At 34.1% G+C, this 20,948-nt stretch overlaps 1 protein-coding gene across 1 annotated transcript in view; it reads left to right on the top strand.

Moving 5' to 3' along the window:
- The window catches only part of Ank3 (ankyrin 3), a 320,745-nt gene that overhangs the window by 286,760 nt on the left and 13,037 nt on the right, over nt 1–20,948 (top strand). Inside the window, 5 exon segments of the mRNA XM_047553901.1 lie at nt 626–700; nt 3,865–3,996; nt 4,913–5,056; nt 8,360–8,450; nt 11,417–11,795. Of these exon segments, the coding sequence (XP_047409857.1) occupies nt 626–700; nt 3,865–3,996; nt 4,913–5,056; nt 8,360–8,450; nt 11,417–11,795 (821 nt within the window).

Genomic DNA, 20,948 nt, shown 5'->3' with positions numbered 1-20,948 from the left:
GAATGAAGGCAGTCAGGTTTCTCGAGCACTTTTTGCTCGCAGCCTGGAGAACCAGCATAGTTTGTAAACACTTTCCAACTCGTAGACCCTAGTGCATGAACTGTCGTGATTGCCTGTGGAGTGACTTAACCGTAGTTTCTCATTCTGTCATTGTCATCTGTATGTGCTGTCTTATATATTCTTCTTTCTTCCTTTTAATCAAACTACACTGTAGACAGCTAGGGAAGCATGCTGAAGATACTGGTGTCATTCAAGATGAACAACTTTTTTTTTTTTTTTTAATGTGCTAATGGATATGATTCTGTCGAAGTAAAAGCACAGATACTGAAATACCATTGTGGTGTTTTCACCAACATGACAATTCTATAACTGTTGTAAAGTAGCTAGCTTGTCAGCATGTTCAACCCCATTACATTGAGCATCCATGTAGTTTGACATTTGGCCTGATGCAGGTGAAACACAAGTGAGCCATGTGAAAAGAAGTGTTCATGTAGGTGATTAGGACACATCTAATTGTACAGTGTTAGCGTTAGTCTCTCTGTAAAATCTGACTGCTGCTAAAAGCAATGTTCCAGTATCGTATCTTTCTTGATGATTATTTTAATTAAGAAATTGTAAATCGTAGGTCCACAGAGTCCATGCGAACGGACAGATATCAGGATGGCAATAGTAGCCGATCACCTGGGACTTAGTTGGACAGGTAAGTGTGTACACACCTGAGTGAAACAAAGCACATTTCTTAATTTCCTTGTTTAATTCACAAGCAGTTTATTATGTATTTGTTAAAAGATAAAAACAAGAACCTCGGTAAAAAAATTTATCATCCATAATTCTTTCTACCCAGGGATAGTTACTGATAGGACTTTGTACACTATTTTTCTAAGAAATAGAAATTTAAAATCTTATTTTACCTTACATTTAAGTTTTTTTCTTCACAATTCCATTTCTGGTAAGATAGTAACCTTTTACCTAATAGCTGCTTTCCTTTATGCCTTCAGATAAATTCATTAATACCTATAACTTAAATAACCCCAAATCTTTAACACAGAATTTTGGGAACAGCTTTGTTAGGTAACAGTTCAATTAACCCATGGTTAGCCTACTTTTCACAAGTTTTAGTCATTCATGAGTCATCTTTCTGAAAAAAAAAGTTTAAAAAAATTTTTTTAGCTACTAGGCATTGAACCAAGGGCCTCACATGTGCTAGGTAAGTCTTCCACTGAGCCATATATCCCCAGGCAGTTTTTAAAGAGATCGAAGTAGGGTCTTGCTAACTTTCCTAGGCTGGCCTCAGACTTGGATCCTCCTAAACTTTGTATTACTTTATAAACTTTAGATTAGGGAGTGGGGATTATTTGCATATAATATCTAGATAAATAAGGAAACAGAAATGACAAAGTTTAAATTTACACATTTTTTTTCTCTTTTTTTTCCTGCTATGGTGGGGATTGAACCTAGGGCCTTGGAACTTAAAAGCATAGGCTTTACCACTGAGTTACATCCCTAGGCCACTTTGAATTAATTTTTTTAAAAAAGGATATAAGTAAATAAGTAGACTCAGTTCACAAGAGTTGAGTTCTGTGAAACCATTAACAATCAGCATGTCAAAAAGGAATACTTGGCTTCATTTTGCTTCCCTAAAGACAAGATGAGGTTGTTTGTCAGGTGGGCCATTCTGCTTTGTAGTTTTTATCTTAAAAGGGTCCCTAAAATCCTGCCTCACCTGAATCTGAGAAACTTTAAGTTTTATAGGTTGACTGTTTTAATGCACAGCCAAAAGACATAACAGTTAAAATAATGTTGACACATATAAAGTCATCTTGCATATTATCAGTATCATATGCCCCATACAACTGTTAATAAAAGGGAGAATGTGAAACTGGATAATTTGAACAAGTTCATCTCCCCCCACACCTTTGAATGCCCTCGGTCCCCCGTCCCATTTCCTCACCCTCATTCTGCCACAAACTATCATACCCTCCTCTATCCAGCCACCTAGATCCTGCTCTAAGGTATACTGATGATGATCAGAGGCATAGTGGGCTCTGAAAAGACAGGTGGTCTCTGTGATTTTTTACAGATGGTTGAGAACAATAATTTGTTATGTTTAACTATTTCCTAATAACTGTTATGAAAATAATATTTGTGTTTTAACATTGAACACTAACCTGAAAATATGTTGGAGCAAATGTTGATTTTATGGTAGCATATGCCCATAACGATTAGATTTCCCTTAAGCCAGTACAGTCCTTAATTTTTCAGAGAAGATGTGGCAGCATCAGAAGAGACAGACATAAATCAATAAAACTAAAATTCTCAGTGTCAGGATGTCTTTGCTCTTCGTAGAGTCTCCAGATAACAGGTACAGTTTGATACTGAGGACTTGTTGGGCAGTAGGAGTACTAGTCACTTAAAACACAAAAAGATGAAAAATGTAAAAATCTATAATTAACTTCCCTAATTATAATTATAAGCTTAATCAAGATTAGGAAACTTAAGCCTTCAAAAGAACAAAATTTAAATCTGTCCTTTGAAACCAGCACTGACAATCCACTTTTTTATTTGTAATAGTTAAATTTTATAGTTTTCTACTAATAAATATATTCTCCGATCTTGGCTTTAACAGGTAACTAGTATATCCAAAAGATATACCATTTGAGAGTCTTTTTCTGTTGGTCACAATACAATAATGAGTATTATGCTTTTTTGTTTTAAAATGGAATATAAAAAAGTATCTGTATATTACATGTATTACAGCTAAAGTTTGCCCCATGGAGATCAGCATTTATATGAACATATATATTCCTAACTGTAGGCTATAATCACAGCAGTTTGCCAGCTCTACCTTATATTAACTTTTCTCCTTTTGTTCAACATGTGGATTGTTTTCAAGTCTGCAATGAATAGTCACATACACAAATCATTTTATACAACCCTGATATATTATCAGGATAAATTTCTAGAAGTGAATCACTTAATCAAAGGATAAGAACTTTTTTGAGTTTGTGAATTCATTTTGACAAGTTGCTACATATGTTTCTTATCAGGAACAGAATCTTGTTCAATCCCTTTTCCATGTGAACATTTCTTCCTGTTCCTTTTTATAATCATTTCAGGCAATCCACACTTGATAAGTAGTTTTTAAAATACATAAAAGTATACACTGAAAAGTAAATTCCCTAAGTTTCCATTCCCCAAAGCAGCCACTAATACTCAGACTGTGTGTGTGTGTGTGTGTATATATATATATATATATATATATATATATAAATATATATATATATATGGACACTCTGTATTTCCAGGATTAAGGGTATGAGTATATACAAGGAAAGAAAGCTTTCTCCCTTTTATTTTTCAAACAAGTAGCTGCCTGTAAGATACATTTAACCTCCTGAGCAGAAGCAGAGTTCTTAAAACTTGAAGGCATTATAGGGTGGAATATTATGTGGGTCAAAGGTGCACTTCATGAAGATTGCTTAAGGCAACCTTACTGCTAGCTCTTGTACCATATGTATAAACTGTATACACTGCCTGTCTTATATGCAATTTGTTCAAATGGCAGAGAATTGGTTGAATTAAAAGAATCAACATTCTCTTTGTAAAAACTGAGAATCTTTATAAAATGATCTCTACCGGGTATTTGATTATAAATAATTACCTCAAGAAAGCTAAATTATAGCCTGACTATAATCACTAGTTTCCTATGAAATTAAGTATCTAAAGATTAATACCTAAGGCTGTATGTGGGATTTTCTATACAGTTCCTTTCCTTTTTCTTGGTAGCAGTTGAACATTACTTTGATGAAATGTGTATAGTAAAAGTAGAATAAGCAATCTTAATAACTCTCTTTCTTTTTACAGAACTGGCAAGGGAACTGAATTTTTCAGTGGATGAAATCAATCAAATACGTGTGGAAAATCCAAATTCTTTAATTTCTCAAAGCTTCATGTTATTAAAAAAATGGGTTACCAGAGACGGAAAAAATGCAACAAGTATGCTAAAATTCTATTATTTTAACTTTCACAACTGCATATATTCAATATTTTAGATAAGTCTGCTGTTAGGTTCATTCAAATGCTCTGTTTTTTGCAATATAGAAAAATAAGAGTGATTAAAAAAACACAAGACTTTTGAAGTTATACTTATTTAATTTAGTGCTAATACCATAAACTTTTGTCAGTAGGAAGTCTTTCGGAAAGCAAATAATAGGAAACTATTTGCATTCTATCTATTGTTCTGTTGTTCTGTCCATGACCATCCCCCACAAAAAAAAAAAAAAATTCTGGCTTTTACATCATGGGAATGTAGTCTGAAACATTCTGAAGTTACTTCTATGACCAGAGGCAGATGTGCAGGGAAGTGCAGAGGGAACAGAATTATAGGTGATCAAGTACTTGTAATCTCCGTGGCAGCAGAGTTCCCTAATATTGTTGGGTCTGAAGGGTTGTGCAAGGGGGTCGTACTTTGGCTTGTGCTAACCCACAACAATATAGAATAGGTTACTGTGGGTTTGCCTGTGTCAAATTGACTTTCATAACTCATGAAAATGCTAAGCATTAAACATGAGGGTGACCTACTTTGACATTCTGAAAGGAAAAGGAACATGTTTGAAGTTAAATTCCTTTATACCTAAAAGAAGTCCAGCTATTTTAAGGTCCATCCACTCTGTTACAGTGGAATGGTCGCTGTTGCCTTTACACACAGCTTTATAAGTGATTCTTAAGATCCCGACTTCCCTGTAGCAGCAAGCATTGAGCCCTCTGGATGATGATATTGCAGAGCTCAAGTAATGAGAAGCCGAAATGCCAGGAGGCCTGCAAAAGCCAGGCCTTTGTGTGGATACTGTGCTGACTCAAAGCAAATAATTTAATTGGGTTTTCAACCTTTTTTTTTTCCCCTCCTTTTCAGCTGATGCCTTAACTGCGGTCTTGACAAAAATTAATCGAATAGATATAGTGACTCTACTAGAAGGACCAATATTTGATTATGGAAATATTTCAGGCACCAGAAGTTTTGCAGATGAAAACAATGTTTTCCATGACCCTGTTGATGGTAATTGAATTTAGTGTTCATATTTATTTAATCATTTGATAAAATTCGAAAGTATAGTAAGACAAGGCATTCACTTAAAACCAACTAAATTGTGATTTGCTTGACTTAATTTCTCATTTTCATACCATTTTTTCTGTCAGAGGCTGCAAATAAGCACTATGATGAAAGAGCAAACTAGGTAAATATGTTATATACAGTACAAATAATGAGGTTTGAAAACATAACTTATCTGAGTTGGTATTTCAAATATTTTATGTGAACAAACAAGAAAGTAATACCTCAAAAATACACTGTTTTTAATTTTTATATTAACCTAAAATACTACTGATCTTTTTTTATTCACATATAGGTAAAACATACTATGATCCCAGTTTTATCAAAATAGCAAAGTATTGAGTCTAGTTTAAGCATATGGTGTGAACTATTAAAGTAAAATGGTGAATTACTGTTCTGGGAACAAATATCTAAGCATGCACTGGAAAATTCTAATGTACCAAAGTGTTAGTTATTCAGCATTATTTTAACTTCTTATGCTGCCATTTATATTTTGGGAAAAAACCCTACTTGATATATTGTATATAAAAGAGCATAACTATAACACAATGAGCATAGATATCACCAAAAATTAATTTTTCACATTAGCTCAGGTAATTTGTCATCTTATTATTATATAAATTGAAACTTTTTCACAAAAGTGTTAAGAAAATCATAATTTACTGTTTTCCAAGATAGTCTTATTTTACCTTCACAAATGGAAATGTATTCCTACAGTGAAAGTTGAATAAAAATGTTAATGGTGTGGAGGCAAGAAAAGAAGCCAGGAATATTTTTATAACTATCCCAAGTTCTGAAAAACTATGGTTATTTTCCAGTTTCAAATTGACAAAGTCAGAATAACAGAAATCATTAACTTCTAATTCTGCATATGTTACATGAGGGAAAAAATCTCAAGTTCTTAGAAAGTTTTGCTTACTAAAGTTAAAGTCAAGAAATATTTAAAGAATACCTGTAACACATGATAAAAACATAGTGAGTAATAAAATCAAAAGTGGTGGGTTTTTTGTTTTTTTTTTTTTGAGCTTATAAATACCATAAAATCTTTGGGAGAAAGTTCTCTCCACGGCTTTGTCTTACGTGTGAGGCCATATATTGCTAATCAAACTTTTTTTGCACTAAACAAATACAAATTATTCTTATTATTCTTATAGCAAACTGACTTATTGACAAGTTATAGCTTATAAATTCTTCTAATATTCTTTATTGTGGGGAAAAAAAAAAACTAAGAAAAGTAGCTCTAATAAAAAAGATCACCAAAATACAACAGAATTATTCTTAACAGCTTCATTTAACTCTTAAGATTTTAATATCAGAATGTCATTAAAATAAACTCACAAGGGCTTTTTGTTACTATGTCAATATTTTGTATTCCTTATTTTAAAATTTCTTAAGGAAATTCCAAAATGAAATAAATTTCACTTATGCAAATTATAAACTGCAGTCAATTTTTTCCATAAGATTCTGGTTTGTAGGTGACCATAAATTACTTGTATCAATTTCAATGTATGATAGCTAAGTTGATACTTACCTTGGACTGATGGAGAAGTTGCTCATATGTAAGTTTTTAAAATGTTATAGGTAATTAATTACAAAATTGGTTTCTTGTGGCTTGCTATATTTTATCCACCACAATGTGAATTTTTGGAAATTTTTGTAGACAAATAATCCAAAAAATGATTCCTGTCTCTCCTCTTAGTGAACTTTTGTAAAACTTCCTTTCCTCACCATGACCAGACCATTGTTGACTTTTCTCTCTGCTAAGGCAGAAAAATATTTCTGTAGTCCAAACAGCAATATTTAAAATGAGATTAGCTCCTTCCTTCCCTTTTACAAGCAGGCTAGTTAATAAGCTCCATGCATCACAGCATTGTGAATATTCTGAGTGCTCTTGGTAAATGATTTTCCTCCTATCTGTTTTGTGTCATTGTTTCTTTTAATTCGTGGTTCTAAGTGGACCCATCACCAACTTCACCAAGACCTTCATATATTCCACAGCCTTTCATTTCTGTTACATTATGGCACCTGAAAACTTTACATGGAGTCTACTTTGTCTTCTTTTTACATCCTTTTCCTAACAATTTTAGGTTTTTACCCAGTGCTACTGCTCTAAAATCTAATAATCATTTCTTTCCTAAGATTAAATTCATTTTTCTTTCCTATAAATTTCATATAAAACAAAAATTAAGAATTGGGTTGTGTTGCTCATATGTATAGTTTTTAAAATGTTATAGGGTAATTAATTTGATTTCATTGGTTAAATTTGATTAATCTAATTGATTTCTTGTGGCTTGCTGTATTCAGTCCACCACAGTATGAATTTTGCATGCTGAACTAGAAAGATAATAAATTTGGCCATGAAATGTGTTTTATATAATGACAGCTAACTTTTTATTCAATTAAATTAGCCTGGATATTTAAGTTACTGTATTTAAATTACCAAAATTGATAGACATAATTGATAGTATTTTATTTTATTGTAGTTTACACTAGACTTATTTCATTGTATTACACTTAACTGAACTAAACCAATAAATTATCAGCATTATTCTGTGATTCATTGTGCATTTTCATACCTGATATAATTTAGTCATTCCATGTGTTTTGTTTGATGTATTTTCTAATTCATTCCAGTCAGTCCGAATGTACTGTCTTCCATAGGTTATCCTTCCCTTCAAGTGGAACTGGAAACCCCCACAGGGTTGCACTACACACCACCCACCCCTTTCCAGCAAGACGATTATTTTAGTGATATCTCTAGCATAGAGTCTCCCTTTAGAACCCCCAGTAGACTGAGTGATGGGCTAGTGCCTTCCCAGGGAAGCGTAGAGCATTCAGCAGATGGACCTCCAGTCGTAACTGCAGAAGACACTTCCCTAGAAGACAGCAAAATGGAAGACTCAGTGCCTTTAACAGGAATGCCTGAAGCAGTGGATGTAGATGAGAGCCAGTTGGAGGATGTATGTCTGAGTGAGTATCCTCAATACCTCGGAAATTTGGCTGGGGTCCCAAAAGATGTTAAACCAGCAGAGCCATTGAAACAGACTAGAAAAGTAGGCATAAGCTCTCAGCAGCAGGAGAAAGGAAAATCTGGTCCTGATGAGGAGATGACGGAAGAAAAACTCAAATCTCTATTTGAGGACATTCAACTTGAAGAAGGAGTAGAGTCTGAGGAGATGACAGAAGAAAAAGTACAGGCTATTCTTAAACGTGTTCAGCAAGCAGAACTGGAAATGTCTTCAATTACAGGTTGGCAGAATGAGACATCAAGTGGAAACCTAGAGTCCCCCGCTCAAGCTCGAAGAATAACTGGTGGGTTACTAGATCGACTGGATGACAGGTATGGCTCTATTTCAGGAAAAGCAAACTGAAGTGCAGGGGGCCTCTGAATGCTTTGTTTTAAATATGCATTTTAAGCAATGACTCTAAATTACCAGTCAAGTTCTGGAATAATACCTGCTTTAAAGGTTGGTTAATTACGCTAATCTGGAGAGGAAAAGTGAATTTAAATTCAAATATAATTCTCAGAACTATTGAGTTTCTAAAGCAATAAGTAAAAATGTTACATACATGCCAAAGATTTATATGTCATCTTTACTCTGGAAGACTGTACTTTTGGGGCTGGGGATGTAGCTCAGTAGTACAGCACTCACTTGTCTAGCACATGTGAAGCCCAAGCACCACACAAGGGAGAACAGGAACTACACTTCTCTAGTATTTACTTGTATTATTCTTTCCATATAGCCAGTAATTAATGTTTACTTAAGATACTTTAATAAAAGTCCAAATATTTTAAGAATATAAATATTTCTTTTGTTTCTGAACTACAAATACAAAATATTAAAATATAATCAGATACAGTGACCTATGCCTGTAGTTCCAGCTATATAGAAGGCTAAGGTAGGAGGACTGCAGGTTTTAGGCCATACTGATGAGAATGTGTCTCAGAAGAAAAAGGGCTGAGTATGTAACTCAGTGGTACAGTGCCCTGTGGTGTATTCCCCAGTACAAATAATAATAATAATCAAGACATTCCCATCATCCAGCAATAACCATCATTAATATTTTTGTGGAAATGCTAGAGGCATAGCTTTGTGGTAAATCACATGCTTAGTATGTGTAAGTGCCTGAATTCAATCTCCAACATCAAAAAAGAAAAAAAAAATAGTGTATTCCCTATCTTTTATGCACATTTTCAAAAATGCAAAGAAGAAATATATCTGTCCTGGCATAGTAATAAAAACTTAACATTTATTCTCAGTATTATAAAAAAATTAAATATTTTAGCATTTTGTCCTTCCACTTTTCTATATATATTCTCTCTTCAAAAATATTGCCATGTCTATCGTTTGCTATTTATAACCAAAATAATTTCCTAAACATGATTCAGGCTTATTTTTATACTGACCCTGATCTAGAATGGTAAGTCTAGAGACCCTCACACATTTGGTCAAATCCCACCACCAGGTATGCATTTTGTGACTGGATGAGTATCTAAGCTCTATCAATGTTACTTTGCTCATCTTTAAACTACTACTTCCCTCAGAGAGGTTTGTAGATCCAAAAAGAAAGCATGGACCATACCTACAAAAACTGGTGCAAGTAGTAATCTCCTAGTAATGGTAGGCATTATTTTTATTGACTCACATATCAGACTAAAATATTTTTATTTCAGTGGCAGCTAGTAAAAACCTTAGGTTGGATGCAAGAGAAATGATGTTATTTTATAACCATGTGAAATATTTTCATATTGCTGATAAATCTCTTGTGCAATAAAAATTCCCAAAGAGGGACTTTATAAAATTTGCAAAGAGAAGTTTATGAAATTCCTTTTGAAAAATGAAGGCATTAATAAATTCCATATATAGGCTACCGTGGAATCTACTGCAAAGAAGACAAGAAGTGGTAACTTTGATGTCTATGTTCAGATATAGTTATACAATAATTTGCAATTGCATATCAGGAAATGGATTTCAATATAGGAAAAGGTGTTCATTATTATTAAACTAGCTAAAATCCCTTATTTAATGTAAGCTCTGCCAGTGAATTATATTGAAAAAATACTGAGTCATCTTGTTCCATAAAAGTAAGAAAATGACAGTGACTTTGCTTCTGGTATAATCATACATACGGAAATTTAGTGGATAAGCAATGTGGATTGGGGAATGGAAAATTATACTTAAGTCGTAAAAGTAAATATCCTATGGTATTTCACAGTCTGCTGAGATTGTCGTCTCACACAAAATACGGTGTGATATTTTAAAATCCTTAAAAAAAATGTTCTGCTAACCAGATTTTGATTTAAAGTAGGCACACACACGTTTAACATATACATAAAATACTGCACTAGTCATTGCCTTCTACAGACAAGACACAAAAAACAGTATACAAATTACAAAACAATGAATATAGTCTATACCAAAACTAACATAAAGCTAGTGTAAATTAACATACTGAAACAAGTAAAAAATTCAAAATCAAGTTAAAAGAAAGTGTTGCAAAAGAGATGTCTAAAGGTACAGAAACCAGTTCTCACAGGAAGGAGAAACAGGGTGTGCACCAACATTCTGATCACCAGTGAGGTGGGGAGTGGAGAAAGATGAGTTTCAAGGAAAGCTCTTACGGTTGGAAAAGTGTGATGGCTGGATTCATAACTGAAAACAAAGAACTAAAATCTGGGGTTCTTGGTGATACTAGAGTTTCAAGAACTTTTTGTCCATCAGGAAGTTTTATGTTTTGTTTTGTGATATGACATTTTGAAATACCCTTCCCTTTTAATTACTGGGATTGGAATTCTAAAGTATATCTGCAAACAATTTAAGATGTAGAATTTAAGAAGCTCTTGAACTTCAATTAAAATCTGGCATGGGCCAGGCATGGGGCACATGCTTGTAAACCCAGAAACTCAGGAGACTGAGGCAGGAGGATTTCAAGTTCAAGGCCAGCCTCTGCAATTTAATGAGTTCCTAAGCAACTCAGCAAAACCCTGTCTCAAGACAAAAAATAAAAAGGGTTGGAGATGTGGCTCAGTGGTTAGGCACCCTAGGTTCAATCCCAGGTTAAAAAAACAAACCAAACAAATTTAAAAACTGACATAACTAGTGTGAGTAGCCAGTTGTGATGTCGGGGATGCCTGGAACCTGTGCATACTTCCCCATAACCCCGCCCATGAAAATTCCTGAGTTTAGATCCACTCACCATATTTTTCGTATCTTCAGAAGTACTTAAAAAGAATGGCTATTCAAATTTTGGAGGCTCTAAAGCCATATGTTGCCATTGTAAATTTACACATTTTATCTTTTGCAGCCCTGACCAGTGCAGAGATTCCATTACCTCATATCTCAAAGGAGAATCCGGAAAATTCGAAGCTAATGGAACCCATGCAGAAGTCACACCGGAAGCAAAGACAAAATCTTACTTTTCAGAATCCCAAAATGATTTAGGAAAACAGAGTGCTAAGGAAACTCTGAAACCAAAAATACACGGATCTGGTCGTACTGAGGAACCAACGTCACCACTAGCAGCATATCAGAAATCTCTGGAAGAAACCAGCAAGCTTGTAATAGAAGAGCCTAAACCCTGTGTGCCTGTCAGTATGAAAAAGATGAGTAGGACTTCTCCTGCTGATGGCAAGCCAAGGCTTAACCTCCATGAAGAAGAGGGATCTAGTGGGTCTGAGCCAAAGGTATGTCCTCTGGTCATCCAGAATGTCATCCTTGAAATTAAAAGTACTGATGTTTAGCTTCTTTTGATTAATCCCACAGCATACGACTCAAGATTCTATTTCTAAATTATAAAAAGTTGCTGCAAAAATGGTGGAAGTAAAGGAAATACTGAGTAAAATATGCCATTTGATCATACCTTTACTCATTGGGTAGGAAAAAGGAATAAGCATTTCTTTAGCCCTTTTCAAGATACATTAAGTAACGAGCTTGAGGTCCAATATTGTCTGAGATTTAGATTTTTCAACTCCAAACCCAGTCTTCTCTCTTATGGAAGGAGGAGGATAATTCTGCTCTTTCTGATTCTTGGGCATAATTTAAAGAGTATATGGCATCTTAACCATCCAAAAGTTCTATAAGGTCTTTTGTCTGAAAGTATTTTGAAAATTGAAGAGACACAATTATCAGGCGGCTTATGACGTGGGTTGGCAGCAGTCAGAAATTTAAAGTTAGAAGAATCATTTTTAAGTTGATAACATTTTTTTCTAGTAATTTAAAAACTGTCCTGTGAAAGAATTATAAACTTTCTCTTTATTTTGATATGGTTTTGTGGTATCATCTAATGGATTTTTTAAAATTCTTTGAGGTTGATCATTTTTATATTAAAATATGTAAACTGAAATTATGACTCCAAGATGGATATTAAGAAAATATAGATGAGTTGTACTTCCTACACTTTTACTCCTTTTCATGCTCTCAATTTTTGTGTATTTTGGTTAACTATGCAACAGACATATAAACACTGACAAAAACAAAGTCTTTCCTAAAACAGTAAGTTCACAATTAATTTGAGGTTTAAAAAAACTTGAGCATAAACTCTCATACTCTCTGGCTAATTGTCAATTTATCAACAAATCCTATCCTTTCCTTTCTGTAAACTTATCTTTTGGTTATTTTACTGCTTGTTATAAGCTTTATGGTTTGAGTGTTTCTCCAGCTTTTCACTTCTCTCTTGACAGCTATAGTTTTGAATATTATTTTCTCTCTTTGACTTGACTATATTTAAGCAGAATGAATTTGGATGGAATGTTCCCTTTTAAGATGAGCCTACAAAATATAGGGAGAAGTAATAACATAACTAATATTTTACCTATAAAGACTTATTCTGCAAAAGCCTATTAAAAATCAACATAGACATTCTGCAAGTCACTGTACAATATAAATAAGTACTGCTCTGTGTGTACATGTGCACATGTCTTGGCCACTGGGAAACCATACTGGCATTATCATAAAGAGGGTTGAAAGTGGAAACTCAGCTGCGTTCATTAGTAACGGAAATGAATTTCTATTAGAAAGTGCTTTCAAGATCTCTTATAAATGAGTCTATACCTTTGGTATTGGTTCATTTCTACTCTAATGATTAAATACTTCATAACCATAAAAAAAATCCATAATGAAGTTAAAGCTTTTGGGATATATGAGTGACCTCACAAGAAATCCAAAGATGTTCAGGATGTGTCTTTCGTGGCTCTACCATAGTGTGTAGCAACCAACTAGGTCATCTGATGTGTGATCTCAGAAAACAGTCCCCTTTTTATCCCCTAAAAAATCAGGTCAAAAGTCCGGGTGCTGCTCTTACACGGATGACTGCCTGCTGTTACAAGGTAAAATTCTACTATTTTCTCCCTCTTTTTATACAGCAACACATTTGCAGGAATACTGAGAAAATTCCATTTGTACTACTAAAATTTCCCCCTTTACCAATTCCTAGGGAATTCTCTTAAAGGAATTCTCCTGAAATTCTACTACAGCCTTCTCTCTACCCTTTCTTTTACCTTAAGTCTACCAGAGACTGACTACAGGGAGAAAGTAGAAACTGAAACTTGGCCAAACGGCCACTTTGCCTTTATGTCATCTTTATGTAAGGGCTTGGTCTCAGGATTCTTGATAGGACTACTATCTAATTGATATCTAGGTTTGTTGTTAGTATTTCCAGTAATATATGTTCTTGTGCTTTTGAATTTACCCAAGTGAAACCCTTTTCCCAAAATAAGCTTCTTTCTGTGGATAATTCAAATTCATTTTTTCCTTTTGCCTCATCCAACTCATTAATCCTAGAATACTGGTGAGCATTTGTCTTCTTTAATGAGTATGAGTTCCTCTTAACTATGTTTTCTGCCTTGTTGAGCCATTGAGAACCTCCATTCATAATACAGTAGTTAGATCTTTCTAAGTTTCCCAAATTTACTGTCCTTTTCTGAAATGTTTTAAAACATAATGTGGAAATTAGCTTTCAAATTCTTAATTTCTTGCAAGGATACTAGCTGGTATTTCCTCTGGAAAACATATTATTCAATGGACTATTTTGTTCAGACGAAATGTCCTATAAAATCAAGGTTGATATTACTTTAGCATACTTGTCAAGTTTATCTTTGGTGGGGAAAAAAGTGGCTTACTTCATTATCTATGCAACTAACATTTTATACATTATTTTATCTAACACCTATACTTGCTGTTACAATTTTTGGGTTTTTTTTCCCTACTGTTTTTACACACATTCTCACTCTTCCAATGGATATTAACTATAATTCCTATCTCCAGATTTGAGGTAATTACCAAATTCCATAATTACAATTTAGAAATTCAGTAAGTGCTCTTTACCATGGCCCTTAATTCAAAACCAAAGATATTTTCCCCTTTGAATTATGAACTGTTTGCCACTGGGAGTTTTTCCTGATTCTTACCCTTATTGCTTAAAAAAATAACATTTTGTGCAATTACTACATTCTTAGTTGCACCATATCCTTGGAATGTTTTAGGTTTTAATTTCATATCAGATCTTTAAAATGTCAATCTTCCATGTCTTACTCCTTCATTCATTTGAATAAACTTAGTAATAGCTGTATTGATAATAATCTGCTGATACAGATTTATGTGTCACATTATGCTGTTTTCAAATACTTGTTGATAAAGATGTCAAATTTGACCAAAATTTCATATAAATCGGAAATATGACTTGGTAGATTGAGCGAAATGTGACCCAGACTATAAGGTAATACATTCAAGGCAAATGTATATTTAAAACTAGTTGAAAAGGAAATAAAAGTTTCTTCAGACTAATAGTTTTTAGTTTCAGAAGCCAAAAGGTTCTATAATTATTTTTAATAAATTATGATTTAATTACCTTGATCTTTACCAACAGTAAACATCCATGTATACACACACATATACAGACTAATTGGAATGCTGCTCAAAATTTTTCTTCCACTTAAATTTATCTTAGTATTCTCTCAAACATATATCATAATAATCCTTGGTAGGGGAAAAACAACAAGTAAATAATTCTTTCTTGATTTCCCTTCTCAGAATGTCTTTTATTTTAAATGTGATGGTAAAATTATACTAAAAATGCATTTATCAGGACTTAAGAGACAGTGAGAGTGATTCAAGCTCAGAGGAGGAACGGAGAGTCACTACCCGAGTTATTCGCCGGCGTTTGATTATTAAGGTATCCCACAGCCAGATCATTATGGGCCACTGCTATATTACTAGAAATTTCTTTCATGTGGTTTTGAAAATCAGCATGCTTGGTAACTAAATGACTCTGTGTATGTTTCTTTAAACACTTGAAAGTTTACAAAAATCTTAAAAAGCCATGTTGCATGATAGTGAGTATTCTATACAGGCCTGTTGACTTGATGGTTCTAATTTTATCTGAGAATTCTTGTAGAGGTGGATTCTGTCTTGGTGAGAGGGTAGTTCATATCACATGAGATGTTCACTTGAAACCTCAGTCAAATGAGGTAAGATAAAGAAGAAAGATCATGAAATAAGGAAAAGGATTCCTTCTCAAATTCCTGCTGCCTTAATTTTTTAAATGAAAATCAAGTCTTCATTATGCAAATTTTAGGTTATAGCCTGGCATGAATATATGTGACACAACCCAAGTCAAGCAAAAATTTCTGAAATAGGTGTTTTAAAGTTTTTGTTTGTTTATTTGTTTGTTTTTTTTAAGCACTGGGAATTGAACCCAGGTCCTCATGCGTGCACGGGAGCACACTACCACTGAGCTACACCCCCAACCCTGAAATAGGTTTTTAACTATACTAACATGCACTGAAAATAAATGCTGCAGTTTTAAGTATAGAAGACAATTTTTGCTAGAAAAGTATAATTCCACCCTTCTATAGCACAGTTGAAAACACTATGAATATTTGAAGCCCTGACCTCATACATGGTCAAGTCCCCGAAAATGCTCCTTGCATTATGCCACTTGTTCATTACTATCTTTAGAGAGATCTTTCTTGAGGTTAGAATAATTGAGTGTAGAGAACAAGGAAGTCAATTATAACTTGAGGCTTTTTGGCTAGTAGCTCTAGAGAGAACAAGAATTGTCCATTGAAAATAGTTTATCAAACTTATCCAATCCCAAAGTGTTAGGAGACCCAACAGAGAGTAGAGAAGCTGGCTTACATATCCAAAATGTCTTAATCCTGCTGCTTTGTGCTTTTCACAAAGATCAGATGAAAGAAGACACTGTAATACAACTTTTTCAAGATTCTGGAAACAGAAGTCTAAATTTTGAGTTGTCCCCCAAATCAACTGTGGTATCAATAGGGTGCCTTTAATAAACCAACAGTTGCTTCTTTGGAAATATTACTAATTTCTGTCTAGCATAATTATAATGATTCTGCCTAGCATATTTGTAAGGATTCAACCTGCTTAGAGAGTAAAATCCTCATAATCACCTGTCATTTGTTCTGTGGGTTGGGAAGGAGATGCTTGATTCAGGTGTTAAAGGCATCTTTCTGAAGGTGTTAAAGCCATACCCTTTGCTTAGGTTTCATATAATCAGCATCTTATAACTTGCTTTTTATGCTTAACATATGACATACTCAGGTTGCATCCAAATTCATTTCATTCTTTAATAATAGCTGCCCCTAATAGAAGTGGACTCTCCTCCAAGACAAGAAAACAATCATGCAAAATAAAATAACCCAAAACAACAGCGACATTAACACCCTGCTAGAATTCTAGACATATACTAAAAATCAGCTTTAAAGTTATTTTATAAGGGTGCTTTGGGCTTAACATGATTAATATATACCATATTAATATTACATATTGATATTATATAATACATATTATATATTACACATTAATATTACATATTTTGGTCTTTTAAGCTTAAACCCACATTAATATTACATATTAAGACCAAAATACCAAATGATGCTATTGGCTTCATGGAGCAGAGGAGTCCAATTCTCCTCAAATATCCCTTCTTGATGTTAGTGTAATGTTAGGTTAAATGAGTGAAATCATCAGAGAATAGGTTTTATAACTGGGGAGAGCATTATATAACAAATCACAAACAAGCTTTGAGAAAGGCCTTTTATATGTGATGAAGAAATCAAAGGCTAAGAATAGCTACAATTATTCAAAATTACAGGCATAATAAAAAGTACTTTGTTATATATATAAGATCCTTTTCAGGTAATATTTTTTTCTGTTCTGATTTTTGGAGCAGTTGAAAAGAATCACATCTGTTGCTTTTCTCTTTACTCCACATGGTGGTATCTTTCTAAAGTACAAGAGCACAAGGACTACTAGTGTATGGTAAATATGACATTAGAATCACATCTGTCAAAAACATGGAATGTTAGGACCTAAAGGTGTCATCAAGACTGAAATTAATCTTTTTCCTTGATCACAACACTGGATACTGGAGGTGAACTGATTTACTCAAAATCACACAGCTGGGTGGCAGCAGCTCTGGAACCAGATCCCTAACCCTATAGTGAAGTGCTTTTCCCACAACACTATAGTTCTCTTCCAGAACAAAACAAAGGAATACCTTTTGCTAAATCAGGCACTTGGCTATTCAGACATTTCCAGTAGTACATAAGGGGGCAGAGTTAGACTCTCATTGGTGGAAACTATTTGGTAGGGCTAGAATTTAACCTACTTCATGGATGGTCTTTGTCCCTGCACTGAACCAGCAGAGTTAACACTGATGGCCACAGTAATCCACCAGCATTTCAGCACTGAAATCTCTTTTGGGTTATTCCATGCCTTCCTGAGCTAGCCTTGCCTGGGAAGTATTCCCCCAAAGAAAACAGCATATGTGCTAAGGATTCCATTGCCACAATCTGGGCAAGTCTTTCTGGCATTGAATTTATACAATAAGTGGAGTGACAGTATAATTTTATGATTTTTCTGTTCACTTTCATAAGTGGACTTTTAAAAACATATCTACTATTTTTCAGAACTCTAGGAAAGAGTTAACAAATTCTCCCATTATGGATGCTGAAATTTCATCAGTGTATTCATTTATTTCTATATAATTTCATAATTCCATAGTGATTTCAAATGCTTAAAAGCAATTTAAGTTATTAACCTATCTTGTGGGCTTATTTTCATTATTTGCTTAGCAGAATCAGTGATTGTTAAAACCAACTCACAACCAAACTATTGCAAAGTTTGATGAGTTAAATACCTGAATTTTTATTTCAATTTTTCAACATTTTTTACTGGCTTTCTAAATAAGAGTTTACATATGTTTTTTCCCAAATCAAGAAATTCAGAAGTATGTGAAGTTCTTTCTACCCATATCATTTCTCAGAGGTAGCCACTGCACATGAGCTTCAGATTGTTTTTACATATATATATGTAAAAACAATATATATATATAGATATATAATAAGTACATAAATCAGGTAATGGATTTCTTAAAATATAACAATGGGTTATGCATAATACTTAGTAACTTGTTTTCTGTAAAATGTCATCCCCCCTTCATGTCTATTTTTAAATAAAATTATATTTTTCCAAATATATGAAACCAACAATAGAAAATATAAATAACATTCCCATAAGATACTTAGTCCCAATCATAGTGCATTTAGATATGAAATCTCTACATTTTCCAATATTCTTCCCTCTTTTGTGTTACTTAAAGCTAGTCATAAACAAAATTAAGGATGAACCAAACCTGAGTCCCGAGAAACATTTTATTTTCTTCCCACCTGTACCACATGAGGCAAAATGAGTCATATGTTACACCCATGATCTATAAGAATACAAAGCCACTTTGTAATAATAAAAGAATAGAATTTTATTAGCAAAACAAAAAGTGTTTTCCTCTTCATTCTGTCACCTTTCTACTGGTTGTGACTTGAAGTAATCAGAATTTTTCTCACCATTGGGAACTGACAAAATGATCAGGGCCACTATCATTCCCATGCCAGTAACACTGAAAAAACTGGGATGTAGCTGTCCTTGTGATCTGCTGTTTTTCCCAGAAAAACCACATCCGCACACTGTACCCATTTCACAAGAAGTTTGACCAACAGGTCAGTAGGTCCCTGGAACACAAGTTCCCACTTAAGATATTTATCCTTATTCCTCAAAACTGGAAGTGGCACAAATCTGAAGATGAATATTAGTGAAGCAGGTAATATGGATACAGTCCAAGTTCTGTTTTCTGTGCAGTTTGTCTTTTTATATAATCATAGCACTATGAAGCAATATTAGGAGCCATCTGAACCCACTAAGCTGCTTATGAGCAGGAGAATATGAGCCCAGCCTGGGAGTTATGATCTATTCCATTTTAACTTACCAGAAAAAGAACTTTAAGAGTTTCCCTCTTCTAAATCCAGTTACTAACTGAAAGATAAAATCAGTACCAAAAGAATTTAATATTATAACTTTCCCCCTACTTTGGACAGTCAGTTGTCACATAAGACTCCTTCACTTCACAGTAGTACTCTTAAACTATGTCGTCTTGAGACATATATCCTCACTTATCATAAGACCTGTGAAAAGCTCAATCTAAATTAGGACTTTGGGGTTGTAACTCAGTGGTAGAGTGTTTGCCTAGCAAGCACAAGACCCTGAGTTTGACCCCCAGAATTGTCAAAAATAAATAAATAAATAAAAATAAGACTTCCTCTGTACCCTTAACGTTTTTCATAAGTCTTTTACAAAATATATATATACATATATATATGTATATATATATATATATATATATATACGCTTAATAAGTTAATTTTTAAATGAAACTAACAAGGGTGATAAATGAGACAAAACTTAATCTACAAAATCTCCAGAGAGATGTGGAATGATTAAAGAAGGAAGATTGCGCTCAGTAAGACAATCAAGTCAGAGCCGTAATCGACTAAAATTTTTCAACAAAGTCTTTTGGTGTTTGTGTGTGTGACTGCATTCTATAATTATATATTTCCAGATTCTTCCTTCTTGGCAGTTTGTTGTTGTCTTTCTTATACATGCTCGAATAGATGTTTGAGGTTTAATGCTTGAAGGTTGTTGGCTGCCAGTAACCATCGGTGAAGCTAGTCTTTCCCCCTCACATTGGAGTAGCAAGTAGAATTCACTACTGCCTTTTCCCAAATTCTGGAGCATGTGTGTGGTGTTTGGAGTGGTGTGGAGATCTCTCCTTCTAGTATGTTGCTAACCTCTATACCACATCCTTTAGGGAGAGGAAGCAAAAAACATTCCTGGTGAATCTGTCACAGAAGAGCAATTCACTGATGAAGAAGGCAACCTCATCACCAGAAAAGTAATTAATAATCAATGAGATTTTATGCTTCTCTTGGAATTTAAATTTTCTGCATTAAAAACACGTTATTTTCATGCTATAGTGTCACCTCTTGAAACAGAAAAATCTCTATTGTTCACTATTGCTTCCTGCAGATCACTCGGAAAGTAATAAGACGAATTATCCCACAAGAGAGAAAACAGGATGAAGTGGTAATGGAAAGGGACTGCCAAGGAAAAAGTAGACGATAAAAGCTTTGTGCACTCCATAGAAAAAGCTGCTAACGGACTGGCATCTGCAGTGTGGCAGCTTGAAGCATTTGCTGCTTTTGACATATGCATTTGGTCAGGGTCAAATTAAAAGTCTTTTCTTCCTAACATTCCTTAATGTTATATATTTTTTACTATCTTCACAAAGATGAATTTATTTATTTTTTGACAGAATATGCCAGTTTGAAGGAGAGGAAGATGATAAACCCCTTTGCCACCCAAAAACCCTTCAGGAGTGGCCAAGCCCTGACCAGGACTGGATCTTGAGCTGAGTGCCTGCCTAGGAAATGGAGGACACTCCAAAGGACAGGAATTGAACAACTGGGTGGCAAAAGCTCAGTTCA

Source organism: Sciurus carolinensis, chromosome 5 (genome assembly GCF_902686445.1).
Source record: "Sciurus carolinensis chromosome 5, mSciCar1.2, whole genome shotgun sequence".
Lineage (NCBI taxonomy): Eukaryota > Metazoa > Chordata > Mammalia > Rodentia > Sciuridae > Sciurus > Sciurus carolinensis.
Note: the sequence above shows the minus strand (reverse complement) of the source record. Positions and strands in the feature narration are given on the sequence as shown.